The sequence below is a fragment of the Ambystoma mexicanum genome, chromosome 2p (genome assembly GCF_040938575.1).
Source record: "Ambystoma mexicanum isolate Mex_15411 chromosome 2p, UKY_AmexF1_1, whole genome shotgun sequence".
Classification (NCBI taxonomy): Eukaryota; Metazoa; Chordata; class Amphibia; order Caudata; family Ambystomatidae; genus Ambystoma; species Ambystoma mexicanum.
Genome location: NC_090923.1, coordinates 1,404,822,078 through 1,404,836,157, shown reverse-complemented (window position 1 = coordinate 1,404,836,157; position 14,080 = coordinate 1,404,822,078). Strand labels below are relative to the sequence as shown.

General features: G+C 47.4%; 1 protein-coding gene across 1 annotated transcript in view; it reads right to left on the bottom strand.

Annotated features, from left to right (window-relative positions):
- The window catches only part of LOC138567553 (zinc finger protein 624-like), a 407,262-nt gene that overhangs the window by 137,481 nt on the left and 255,701 nt on the right, over positions 1 to 14,080 (bottom strand). Inside the window, exon 3 of the mRNA XM_069645886.1 lies at positions 10,007 to 10,105. Coding sequence (XP_069501987.1) covers positions 10,007 to 10,105 — 99 coding nt within the window. The remainder of the gene's footprint in view (positions 1 to 10,006; positions 10,106 to 14,080) is intronic.

The following is a 14,080-nucleotide window of genomic DNA, read 5'->3' as shown; positions in this document are numbered from 1 at the left end:
ATGATTGCATCAACTTTCTTTGAATCCATATGGACTCCGTTAGGTGACAATATGAATCCCAGGAACTCGACTTCCGTTACGTTGAAAACGCATTTCTCAAGCTTAGCAAAAAGATTATGTTGACGCAATCTCTCGAGAACCTTTTTAACGTGTCTCTGATGTTCCTCTTCAGATGATGAATAGACAAGGATGTCATCAATGTAGACAACAACACACACGTCTATGAGTTCTCTAAGGACATCGTTCATAAAATACTGGAAAGCAGCAGGAGCATTACACAGTCCAAAGGGCATCACTTGATATTCGAATAGCCCGTACTTGGTGCGGAAGGCCGTTTTCCATTCATCGCCCTCTTTTATCCGTACCAAGTGGTAGGCTCCTCTGAGATCAAACTTTGTGTATATACATGCATCTTTGACTTGATCCAGGAGTTCAGGGATCAAAGGTAACGGGTATCTGTTTTTAACGGTGATCTAATTCAGGGCGCGGTAATCTATGCAAGTCCTAAGGTCTCCTTCCTTTTTCGGAACGAAGAACAAAGCCGATGAAGCTGGAGATTTTGAAGGACGGATAAACCCGTTAGCTAGGTATTGGTCTAGGTATTGTCTGAGGTGAAGGTTCTCTGGCTCGGTGAGGGCATAAATCCTGCTGCAAGGAGGAGTTGTTCCAGATATCAGATCTATTTGACAGTCGTAAGACCTATGAGGAGGCAGGGTGTTGGCTTGATCCTTCCGGAAGACGTCTTGGAATTCCTGGTATTCGGGAGGTAATTTGGGAACCTCCTCAGAAGAGATTGCCGCCAGTGAAACATCAGGCCGAGGATAACAAGTGGTAAAACACTCTGGAAACTGAACCGTCTTTGCTCGTCAATCGATCTGAGGATTGTGCTTCTCTAACCAAGGGATTCCCAGAATGATCTGGAACTGAGGGGCCTTGATTACATCGAACACGATTCTCTCCCGGTGTCCATCTTGACTCACTAGCGTCACTTCTTGGGTGGCATGCGTTACTGGTCCGGAGGCTATCTCCGTGCCATCCACAGTAGTGATGACGTCTTTCACTGCCTTAGGGACAAGGGGTAGATTCATCCTTGATACCATTTCACGGTCCACATAGTTACCGATTGCTCCGCTGTCAATGTAAGCTTCAATTGCATGCAAACGATCCGGACGTTCAGGACTAATGAGGACCATGGGTATCACGAAATGCGAGGTCACGGGACAGATCTTAACGCTCGGCAAGAGTACCTCTACTCTTGTCGGGCGAGGTTGTTTCCCTGCTCAGAATTTGTGGTACAGGTATCCGCGGCTCCTACAGTCTTCTTAGCTGGTTTCACTGGACAGTCCCGAAGAAAGTGTCCTGAGTTTCCGCAATAGAGGCATAATTGCAGCTGCCTTCTTTCCCGCTCTTTCTGGGTTAAAGGTCCTTTCATGCCCCCTATTTGCATGGGTTCCACAGTGTCAGCTCCCTTATTCGAGGTCTGTGGTTTAGAAAACACTCGGGTATCAAATCTGGAACGATCTGCCTTCCTGTTCTGTAGTCTATGGTCCAATTGGACAACTAAGTCAATATAGTCAGAACATTCTTGTGGAGGATTCACAACTTGCGCTAACACATCTTTGAGCACTCCACGCAGGCCTCTGTAGAAAAGCGTTATTCTCTTGTCCTCGGGCCATTGTGTTTCCACTATGAGTCTATTGAAGGAGGCTATATAAGTCAAGAGATCTTGATTACCCTGTCGTAATGAGAGAAGTTCATTGTCCAAGGCCTGCCCTTGTGCATGTCTTGCGAACAGTTTCTCCATGCTGGACTGGAAGGCCTGAAAATCATGTAAAACTGGATCATCCTGGGTGACTAAAGGGATCGACCAATCTGCGGCGCTGCCACTGAGATAAGAAAGCACGAAAGCCACCTTGGTCTGGTCTGTTGGGAATGCAGCTGGTCGACATAAGAAGTGTAGGCGGCACTGATTGATGAACACTGTGAATTTCTTTGGATCACCAGAAAAGCGTTCGGGCGGAGCCAAGGGAACATTACCGGGCAGATTGATTTGCACTGGATTTGAAGATGATGCAGAAGGATAACTTCCTCCTGGAACAGGCAAAGGTGTCTGTCCTGCCTGCGTTTGTAACAACTGCCTAGCAAGGTCCTCTGTTCGCTCCTTGGAAATTATCAGTTCTCTTCTTAGAGAGTTTGTTTCCTGACGAGCTGCATGTACTTCTGCTCTTAATTCCCGAGCAACTGGGCCAGTTGATAAGTGTCTGAGGTTTCCATTGCGCCTGGGTAGGAGTTTTGTGGTGGGCTTCGCGTTCTGTAACGCTTACCTGATTCCCATGGAGGCGCGGGTCTTGGCCGGAAGCTGTCTGTGACTCGAAAAGTGATGTGCAGGACTCGATTGGCTTCTGGGGTCGAACCTCTTCGCACTGTGTGTCGGACTCGAAGAGTGAGGTTTCTGCAGGTGAAAGAATATGGGGGTTAATGGTCTGGGTTGTTGAATGTCCCTCTCTCTCTCTCTTCCCAGCTTTTTCGTAGAGCCCCCAGGTCAACGTGCTCACCTTATATAGGTGAATGCTGGGCTCTCCATCTGCGTCTGGTGCAGGGTGCCGTTGCCTGTTCCTTCACTGGTGAAACACAGGCCTCTTGAATTCAGAGGATGGTTACCGTCGTTATCTGCACGAGTGGTGAGTTTCTGGACACCTTTTGTCTTTATAGTCTTTACATGCGTGGCACGTTTATATGCAGACTCTGTATAATGCTTTTCCCTTATGTATTGCAGGGCTCTTGAGATGAAAGATGAAGTAAAGCGCCTGGAAGTTCATAAGTATGGCAAGCGCTCTAACTGTCTCTTTCCTTGCAGCTTAGTTCGTGTTAAAGAGACGCCGGAGTATTCGCAGGTGTTTTATTGCGACGAGCGTGATGGACGTAAGTAAATACCTGCTTAATGTCTTTTCTTTTGCCTTTCAGATGTTGGGTTGCAGCGCCGGAGTCCGCGGAATGCCAGTAAGTTGTTAACGATACTTTGTCTTCACAGACGGCGATGCAGAATGAAGAAATCCGGAATTCACCGCGTGCCGGTAAGTATGGCAATGCTTTTGTTTTTGCAGGTGGAGATGCGGCGTGAAGAAACGGCCGCAGCCGAAGGATCAGGTAAGTAAGCACTGCGTGTAAAGTTCGCCTTGCTAACCTGTTGTTTCTGTTCTTTGCAGGTGCTGATGATGTCTGGATACTGAAATGGTAAGTAGGATTCTTGCAGGTCCAGGATCGGAAGAAGAAAGGCCGGAGCAGACTCGGTGAGCGTTCTGCTGCAGATGCAGAATAACGCGAAGCACGCTTCATCTATCGGGTGTGGTTTAAATAGCCTTGGAGTGATGAGGCGTCTTCTTCCACGGCCCCGCCTAGGTAAGAAAAGAGTTCCAGTTTCCAGAAGAGTTCCAGTGCTGTATCCAGGGAGTGGAGCTGCCCCACCCAGGTAAGAAAGTAGTTCCTGTTCTCAGATGGCTTCTAAGTGGCTGGTAAGTAAGCAGCATGGTCTGCTGCAGGTAAATCCACCCAAGCATCTTCACACCTATTATGAGCCCGGCGCTTCCAGGGCCGGGACCAATGGTTTTGATGAGCCTGGTGCCACCGGCGCCAGGACAAGGTCCAAAAGGTCCCAGTGGGGACCGGCTGGTGCTTAGGATTAGGGTTAGGGGCCTGCTTCCAAGGACGTTGGGCTGGTCCTGGCTCCTTGGAAGCAGTGATCATGACAGGGATGTCACCCAGCCAGTTGGTCGTTGGTGCCCTTCCCAATGATTCCCTGGTGTGGTCTCGGTGTCGATGGGATTCCGCCTAGAACTGAAGACTATATTAGGACTGTGCGACCAAGTTAAGTTTTCCCCCACCTCCCTTGTGTTTCCAGCCCCTCCAGGTTCTCTTCTCACCTGGTTGCCAGAATCGGTGGGCTCTCCGTCCTGCTCTCTGGGCAGGGGCGCATTTTCTTTTGTGGGCGCGGGCGGCCCAGTTACTTCACTGACTGCTGCCCTTGTAGTGTCTTTCAGGTAGGTCTTACTGCGATTGATGGCGCCGTAATTCTTGCATGCCTTTTCTCTGTTCTAAATTTCTCTTTTTTTATCTCCCTAGGAGCGCAGAGTGTCAGCTTGGAGAACTGGATATGCTGGTTCTCCCCGGGAGATGATGGCGCGCTATAGCGCTATGATGCGGTAAGGAGACGCTTTGCGTAGCGCAGCTATGTCTTGTCCTCACTGACCTGTGCTTTTCTCTTTTAGTAGGTCACGGCGAGTTCCCTGCGCAGAAGGAGTTCCGGAGCTATGCCGGCCGAAAAGCAACAAACTAGGTAAGTCTTTAAGCGCTTTGTGGTTGTTATGTCTCCACTATCTCCTTCAATGATGTCTTTCACCTTTTCTCAGGTCCTTCGGTCCGGGCGGTGACCTCCACCAACAGAGCTGCCCAGGAGCTGCGAGCAGTGAAGGATGATGAATGCAGGTAAGATTCTGCTGCTAAGAATGTTCTTGGTTTTTCTGCAGGTCCGGAATTCACCAGGCTCATGAGAAAGCTGGACACGGTGAGCGTCGCGTTGCTAGAAGCAAAGTAACGCGAAGCGTGTTGTCTTGTTCGGGTGTGGTTTAAATAGCCACTGTAAAGTAGTCCAGGTAAAGTAGTCCCTAGGCCACTACACCCAAAACACTAGACCGCATAGCTTGGTTCTAGGAACCAAGCTATGTGGATACCTCCATGTTGGATGAAAGCCTAAATAAAGTAGTTCCTCAAGCAGATATCTTTCCTTACTGATGAGCCTGGCGCCAAAGGCGCCAGGACTGGCCCCAAGAGGGCCTGTGAAGTGGATGCCAGGCCTTATTAGTGATCCGATTCCTGATTCCACGTGGCCAATGCGCTTGCCAGTGGGGATCAGGGCTGAGGGTCGTGCCACAAACCACTGAAACCCTGTCATCCATAGGAGCGTAGCTTGACACGTTTTGTTCTCTGGCGAACCGCAAAGTAAAATTCTTGGACAGGCCCGGCCTCGCTAGGAAATACGGTGAGGGTGAACGTCCTGGCCACTTTCTGGCTAGGCTTCTCCGTCACGAGCTTGGTGCCCCACACTTTCCCGGGTTGGAAAGACCCGATGGCTCCCTAGCCACTTCATCGCAAGATATCAACTCCGAATTCCTTTCCTTTTATGAATCCCTATATACCAATGCGAACAGTGCCCCGACATCGGAGATCGACTCCTACCTTGACGCCCTCCCCCTCTCGGTGCTCTCCCCTGAGACCATTGGAGCTCTTGACTCCCCACTTAACCCTGAGGAGTTCTCAGACGCCATTGACTCACTTTCCTCAGGGAAATCCCCAGGCTCAGATGGCATCCCAATTGAATTGTACAAATGCTACAAATCGCTCCTACTTCCCTGACAAATAGCCCTCTGGGAGGAATTACTGGAGTCAGGCAAATTTCCCCCCTCTCTCCGCGAAGCCACAATAACTGTCTTACTCAAGCCTGGAAAACCCCCCACACATTGTGGCTCATACCGTCCACTTTCGCTCATTAACTGCGATGCCAAAATCTATGCCAAACTATTAGCTCTACGCCTGGCTCCCTACATGCCGCACATTTTTCATCCTGACCAAGCAGGCTTCATTCCAGGACGCTCCACCTCCTTGCGGCGCCTCTAACACAATTAGCAGAATAAATTCAAATGTTCACACAGTAGTCGCTACACTCGACATACAAAAAGCGTTTGATTCTGTGACGTGGAAGTACCTCTGGCGGGTCCTTGAAAAAATGCAAATTCAGCCCCTCCTTTCTCTCCTGGGTTAGACTACTATACTCTGATCCTGTAGCCAGGGTCCGCACTGAGGACCGATGCTCTCCCCTCTTTCAGATTGCTAGCGGGACAAGGCAGGGCTGCCCATTCTCTCCCCTGATCTTCGCCATAGCGATGGAACCATTCGCTGATATGCTACGCCAATCCCACGCAGAGAGGCCTACGTACTGCGGGCCAGTCTGATATAGTGTCCCTATATGCCGATGATGCACTTCTCTTCATCCACTCCCCCTCCATCAATTTGGCTCCGATATTGGAAGACGTTATCCACTTCGGACACATCTCGGGACTTAAAGTGAATTGCGCTAAATCCACCCTCTTTCCGCTCACAGACTGCACTCCCCCCCCGCCCCCCGATACTCTGGGGTTCGCTTGGGCTCAGTCAAAATTCACCTATCTCGGCATAGAAATAGCCCGCCATTTCAAATTGACCTTCGAAGAAAACTATCAAAACTACCTTACGAACCTTGCAACTAGGACACTGGGCTGGAGTAAACTGCCGATCTCCCTTGCAGGCAGAATAGGGATACTAAAGATGATAGTACTGCCCGAACTCCTGTACAGGTTCACTAACATCCCCTTATGGCCAGGTGAAGAGTTCTTTCCAACACTGACTCGCACGATTCAACACCTTTTTGTGGCACTCACGTGAGGTCTGCCTTAAACTCGGGACCTTGTCCACCCCAAAGGAGGGTGGTGGCTTCGGTGCTCCTGACTTCTTGAAATACTGGTTGGTAGCGCAAGTCCAATTCATGTCACACTGGTTCAACTCATTAGATCCCCCTCCACACGTCCGGCTTGAGAAACTGGCGGTTAGCGACCGGGACATTCGTTCCTTAGTTGTTCAACCCATCCCGCCAGCTCCGGACTCACTTGACCCGGTGGCCTGCATGTCCCTGGCCCTAACAAAAGCACGGAAATTACTCGGCACCGCCCACCCATTCTACAGCAACCTCCCACTCTGGAACTTCCTACCGGGGGTCCCACATGTACCACCATTCGTAGTGCGCCGTTGGGCCGAGGCAGGATACGAGCTGATCCGCAACATCTTTGAACAGGGCAACTTCATTGAGTGGCCAGACCTCCCATTGTCCCTGAGACAGAGACCATCTAGATGGCTTCAGTACGCATCTCTACGGAAAACCCTTAAACACAAATGCCCTATGTTCCCAGCGATACCATCAGATGATCCCGCAATTGCGGAACCAACCTCCCCCATGCCCACAAGGGGTAAAGTATCCAGACTCTACACCATGGTTCAAACTAGATCGACCCCCGCATTCACCAAACTGAAACACGCATGGGAAGATGACCTTGTGCTGGAAATGACCGACTAACGCTGGGCCCATATAGGCGCACGCATACACAGGGTATCCTTCAACTCCCGCTTCAAACTAATTCAGTTTAAGGTACTCCATATGTATCACTATACCCCGAGCAGACTTCATTGCATGCTTGATGACCACTCCCCAAGATGCCCCAGATGTGGCTATGATACTGCCGACTACATTCACATGATCTGGTCCTGTCCCCGCCTCACCCAGTTCTGGAATTCGGTATGCTCTACCATGTCAACTATTCTCGAGCACCCTATCATCCCATCTCCAATGAGATGCCTCTTCCACGACTTCCCCCGAACTCCGCCGAGGCTCCAAAAAAACTGGCCGGCCTCAGCATGTTACTCGCAGTATGGTCCATTCTACTCTGATGGTTTCGGCCCACACCACCCACTCATGCACAGTGGCTCAGGGCGGTCACTTGGGCTTCAGACACCGAAGAATCCTGGTCCCTACTGCAGCCCACTCACTCAAGACCCAGAGATATTTGGCTCAAGTTTCGATCATATATGTCCGCTATGGATACTGCATCTCCAGCTCTCACCCCCTCCCACCCCAGTTCCCCCTCCTGAACTGCTGTCTCCCCAATCCCGCACCCACTCTGCATGCACCTCCCAAGTGTACAATCAACCTGTAAACTGACTCTGTATACCTGTACCTCTAATGTTTTGTATCTGCTTTGTATGTTGCTCGCCTATGTCTGTGCTGCCAAGCTAAATAAATAAAAGTTAAAACAAAAAAAAAAGAAGAGCCTCCCTTTTCTCTGTGATAGCAAGCTAAATCAGCCCACATGGCACCAGCTGCTGCAGGACTGCCAAACTATCTCTGCAGCAGTGGTCCAGTAAACGTATTGTGCTGGCAGCCTTCTCTAGAACAGAAAAGGTCAGCAAAAGCAATAAGGCAAGAGATAGGGCAGTATGTTTGATGCCCCAGGGTGGGCTGGCATGCCACCAGTAATATGGTCAACATGAGACTGAAGTGATACAAGCTGAATGCTTCTATGCGTCCAAGTACTGCACAAGAAAAAAATACTTCCAAATCAATTGCTATGATGGCTCAGTGGCCGTAAGTGATGTGCTGTGAAGATGGGTCCCAGCAACAAGCACCTAACCCAATGAGCAATTCTTCCTTTAGTCAACGTAATATGTGGTGTCTGAGATGGCCTACAGAAGACGTGATTGCAGGAGGGCCAGACAAAGCGGATTGCTGCTTTAATTCTCAACCTCTTGTGGACTCTCCCCACCCTAGCAAAGGCTTCCGTACTGCCCAGATGGTTGCAAGAGAGGACTAGTGAATGGTAACCCATACTCATGGCAACCTGCTCTGAGTTGTACCCAAGATAATGATTTCTCTCTATACTACTCTTCCGCCTACTTTCTCCCTTCCTCTGTATCCCCTCTACTGCTATGCTCACCCCTTCCCTTTCTTATTACTTCTTCCTACTTCCTCCCTCTCTTCCTTTTCACACTGTTTCTTGCCTCTATCATCTTCCTCAACCTTCTGCCTTTCTACAATGTTCATCACTCCGTCTCCCCCCTCTCGTTCCTACTACTCCTACTTACCCAATCACAAACCTATGCCATGTACACCCATCTCTTCTATCTTCCAACCTCACTTCCATCTCCTGTTCCAGCACACTCTCGCAAAAAAACACTCCACTCTTTTACGCCTGGTATCACTCTCTCAAACGCACACCTAATACTCTCACCTGTATTCTATTCCACTATCTCCAACATGTCCTCAACATTCCGCTCCAGCTTCTGTCCGCTGACGGGTCTCATGGTCCACCACCTACCTGCCTTAGCTAGAACATCCTTCATCCATCTCTGGCCACGTGTGTCTTTTATACTTAGGCCTTCCTTCCTGATCCTCGCCCCCCCCCCTTCTCGTTGATCCCTGCTTGCACATGTCCTCTTTGGACAATTTTCTTCCTTTTCCTCTGAGGCTGGGTTGCAGTGGCCAAGGGTTTAAAAACACTTGTAGCCCTACCCTTTTCCCCCCCTTGTAGGTGTTTGTAGGGCTCCTGAGTCACAATTTTGCTGGCCTCTCGCATCACCTTCCTACTGTCTGGGAAGTCATTGTCCTTGCTAATAACTTTGGGTTGACCAGAGGAGCAAGATTAATGTTCGGCTACGGTGCCGCTTCCGCTCACTGGGGATGAACTGCATCCTGATGCCGGTGGTTCTGCAAGAAACAAAAAAACTCTGTCCAGAAAGAAGGGAGAAAGGCATGGTGCGACAGACAATGGTAGCAAGATTACAGGTATGCCTGGCACAATCAAGGGGCTCTGGGACTCGGTCCTTCCCAACTCCTTCACCCTGTTCTGGAGTAGGATTGACTTGGCATACGTACTGGTAGGCCACCTGCCCCAGGTTAGAATGGGTACCTGCCCCCCGAAATGGGCCAAGTACCTGAGCCTGTAACAGTGAACGACTACTAACCAGTCTTGGGTTTATTTTGCTTGGTGTAAGAGGGAGCTGCTGCAAGAAGTGTCACAGGTACTTTAGTTATGCAGGTAAAATGTCATTCTATTTGGACTCTGCTGATGCAGCCCTGGGCTTGATGGGAGGAGGGTAGTGAACTCATGAAGCTGGTCGTACCACACCTGGAAGCCTAGCACAGCAGGCATTAATGCGTCATGCAGCTCAGTTTAATGGACAATCCACCCCAGGAAGTGCATTACAAAAAGATGGAGAACTGATAGGGTTAACTTCAGAACAGCACAGAAAGTAGTAGGTAGTGTACATTTTTCTTTTAAACATTGAGCAAGTCCTATAGATCATAGCATTATGCTACTGTACTACTTTCAATGCTATTTACTGGATTCAGCCTCATTATCACACTTACCAACTGGCATAAAGACACGGTTTTCTTCTGGTGGTCCACCGGAAAGCCCTTTATCTTCTTCCAGCCTTGACAGAAGTTCTGGCTTTGAAATATCAGAACCTGTGGGTAAGAATTAACCAAACGTCAACATTTCTAAATCTTCAAGTGAAGATTTTACATGTATTTTTATATACTCTACAGGGAAAAGCCACTTTCCTTTAACAAGGATTCTTCAGTTAATTCATTCTCAGGTTCACAAGCTTTCAAGAACCCTCATTGGTCAGGGGGATCATAATAGATTTAAAGTGTGTAAACCTGGGAAGCATATACAGACTTGCTGATAAAACTGATATCAGGATGGTAGATTGCAGACTACACCACCAAGACAGATCCTGGAGTCGACAGAGCACCAAGAAACCAGAGAGTGGGGTGAGACGAAGAGGCTGTCCCAAAGTGGGGAGAGAAAGGAGAAGCCCCAGAGTGGGGAGCGGAAAACAGATTGACCCCAAAGCAGGGAGAAGCTCCAGGGGAAAGGGAAGGGGGGAGAAAGAGACCGACCCTGGAGTCAGCAGAGCACTGCAAAGCCTCAAAGTGGGGAAAGAGAAAGACGGACCCTGGAGTGGGGAGAGAATAGAGAAACCCTGTATTAGAGGAGGAAACATGATCAAACCCTAAAGTGGAGGGGAAAATAAACAAGCCCCAGAGTGAGGAGACAGAAGTAGGAGAGCCCCAGAGTGGAGGAATAAAAGGAGCTGAGGCCAAGAGTGGGAAAGAAAAATTAAGAGAAACCCAGAGCGAGAAGACAAGCAAGACGGCAGTCTCCATGAAGGAAGAAAAACTGAGACGTTTGGAAAGGAAGATGGAGACCTGGCTGGATCATGGGAGAGTATTCCACAATCTACAAAATGTATAAACTGGAAGTATGAACACAGGCAAAGGCCTATGGTAAAGAGTCAAAGGGGTGGAGGGCAGAAGCCATCGGCCATCCCTTTCCTTTTGCGTCTTCCATTTTTAGAAGATTGGGAAAGAAACTAGGTCAGAGTAGGGTTTCCGGACAGATTTGACTAACACCCATTTTAACTGGTGGAGTAGAGCTTAGAATCCCAAATTTAGGAAAAGATTAGGCCTTTTAAACAAGAAAGAATAAGAGTTGGAAATCATACCTCCTCGTCCCTCTCCTTATTCTGAACTACGACAGTGGTAAAAAGTAGAAGATACAAAGTTGCAGCAAAGGAGAATAAATAATGAAGACAGCTTGTGAAAGCTGAGGGAGACAGGACCACATACAGTGCTCCTCAAGATTATGTATACCAATGGTTCCCACACCAAACCGAGCACATATTTGTGACATTTCATCGCAAGAAACTTAATGGACATATCCAACCAGAGGACTTTAAGGTATTAACACAAGATTGGGAAGGATTGGGTGGAGTATGTTAATTCTTTTTCATTATTTAGTTTAGTACAAACTTTTAACAATTTCCTTCCATCCTTCATCATCACATCAATTCATTCCTTTACAGGAGAGAGGAAGGAGAAGAAGAAAAAAAACATCAATTAAAGCCCTAAAATTCAGGTAAAAATTTGAATATCCTTGAATTAACAGTTCAATTCATCAACTTATCTTAAAATCCAATAATTATCACTAATTCAATTTTTGAAAGACTGAGCAAAATAAGGTCAACATAGAAACTAAAACCCTCGTAAGACTACTATAGGTTTGCGCCTGATCCGGAGGCCTTGCCACAATACATACTAGCTCCCTAATCCTAATATACTAAGACTATCTACAAACAAAATGTAACTTGGCCTGCACTGGTGAGATCTCAAGGCAGGGCCTTACAAGAAATAGCAGTACTTGTCTTTCTGTTGCATGACTGTTAAAAAGCAGCAGATATTAAATTATCGAAGGAAAGGCAAGCAATGATAAACAGAATAAATGTCTAATGGAATAATGGGAGTGCGAATGCCGTTCGACTGGAATCTACAGATATCTGGAATAGATTGCTGACATGTATAGCAGTTTTTAGATTTGATGTATTAATTCAAATGTATGAAAGGTCTTAAATATTAGACCATTTTACAAATTCTTTTTTTTAAAAAAGGCACTTGCCACTAGGTGTTGGCTAGTGATAATTGACTTGGCAAGTAAGAAATCGTATGCTGTGTACATGTGTAAAATTGAGGTGGTGCGTGACATTATTGTAACTAGCTAGTAGCTTACAACTTGCCCATACATCACTCAGCAACAATAGATGTAATAGTGCCAGGCAACATTTACAAAAGCCCTTCTTGTAATAGTGATAAAGGATAATGGTGTCTTTCTCTAGGGTTCATAGTCATAATGTCGAATTCAATAATTTCGAAAGTCAAAGTCGAATCCAAAAAGTCGAAAACAAAAATGTCGAATTTTTTTTTTTGGTTGCTTTTTTTTTTTTGTTTTTTTTTTTTTTTTAAATGGGGGGTTTCCCCCCCCCCCCTCCCTCCCCAACCCCTGTTAACATTTTTTTTGTTTTACCCCTTTTTTTACCACCGGAACCCAAAAAAAATATTTAAATAAAAAAATAAAAAATTCGACATTTTTGTTTGACGTTTTGGATTCGACTTTTTTGTAATTCGACTAATTTCATTCGACATTATGACTGGACACCTTGCTCTAGCATAAAGATAAATAAAGAAAAAATTAAGTAATAATTCAATTTTACTAGACCCACACAAGCAGGACGTCAGATAAGTTATGAATTACTGTCCGAGCCAATCTGTCACTGTAAAAAGTGGAAATAACCCCAACATAAAACCAGTAAGTAAATTCACATATCTGCATCATAGGCAGATAGGATCTAATGGAGTTCTTGGGTGCGCTTTCTTGATTGTACAATTGACCTGTTGCACGTAACATGTGCAGAATGCCGATTTTGCAAGCAAGGAAGCTAAAGGCAGCTGGGAAGAAGTGGGAGTAGTTGCCCTAGCAGTGGGAGGGGAGGGGGAGAGGAGGTGGCAGTGTCCCCCAGATAATGGAAGAGGGGAGCTTGGAGGAGGTTTTTTTGTGGAGAGTAAAGGAAGAATGGGGTTCTGAAGGTGTTCTCCAGAGAGTGAGGAGGGGGAAGGAGAACTATGAGAGGGCAGGGCAGGTAGTGGGGGAGATCCATTTCAGAACTCTCCTTGTGCAAATAACACATACAATCAAGCTACTCTCAATATTATCTATCACCTAATGCTTACAAATGATAGATGCAGTTTCTGGGTGAGTAAACCATACCTCATAACCCAGCATCCCCATACATGTTTCGATTTAGCTTAGCCAAGTAGGAAGGCACTGTACTAGATCCTTAATGACATTGTGCTGGGACAGCGGTTGTATTATTCTAAACCACAAAGCTATGAGCTGTGCTGTCAGTATATCAGCAAAATAAGGGAAGCAGTTTACAAGTGGACTTTAAATGTAGTAGCAGATGGAGAGACACCCAAAACCTGGTATACAAATTATTTTGAGGTCTGAAGTTATTTTCCTCAGCATACGCCCGCCCCCTCCCCCCCCCACATCCCAGTACCCAGGTGGTCCAGAGGATTGGGCCATAGTGAGGCTTGGGAGCTAGAGGAAAGACCCAGAATCCCAAACTGGAGAACCAACAAAAGAGGAACTGCTGGTAAGGAGTGTGGGTGTGGTGACCAAAGAGAGTAAAGTTGTCCAAGGACAGGGAAGTGCCCAAAGGTTTGAAAGGGGTGGGTGAAGTGGAGCAAACCTAGAGCGCGGAAAGTTGGCCCCAAATGAATGAAATGGGTGAATGTGGAATGGACCTGGAAAGTTGTTCTCAAAGGGATGAAGAAGGCGAGGGGAAAAGAAAATAGGAAAGTACGACTGGCCCGCCCAAAGGAGCGATTTGGTGAGTAGGGAAAGGTGTGCCCAAAGGGGTGAAGAAGGTGGTAGGGAGGAGTTGTGCCCAAAAGGTTGAAGAGGATGGCAAGAAAGAGTTGCTAACATGAGACAATTATACTCAAAGAGGCGAAGGTTAGAGACAGATCTCTAAAGCAGTGGTAGTTGTGCCTAAAGAGATGAAGGTGGCAGTGATAATCAACTGAAACAGGGGTATGACT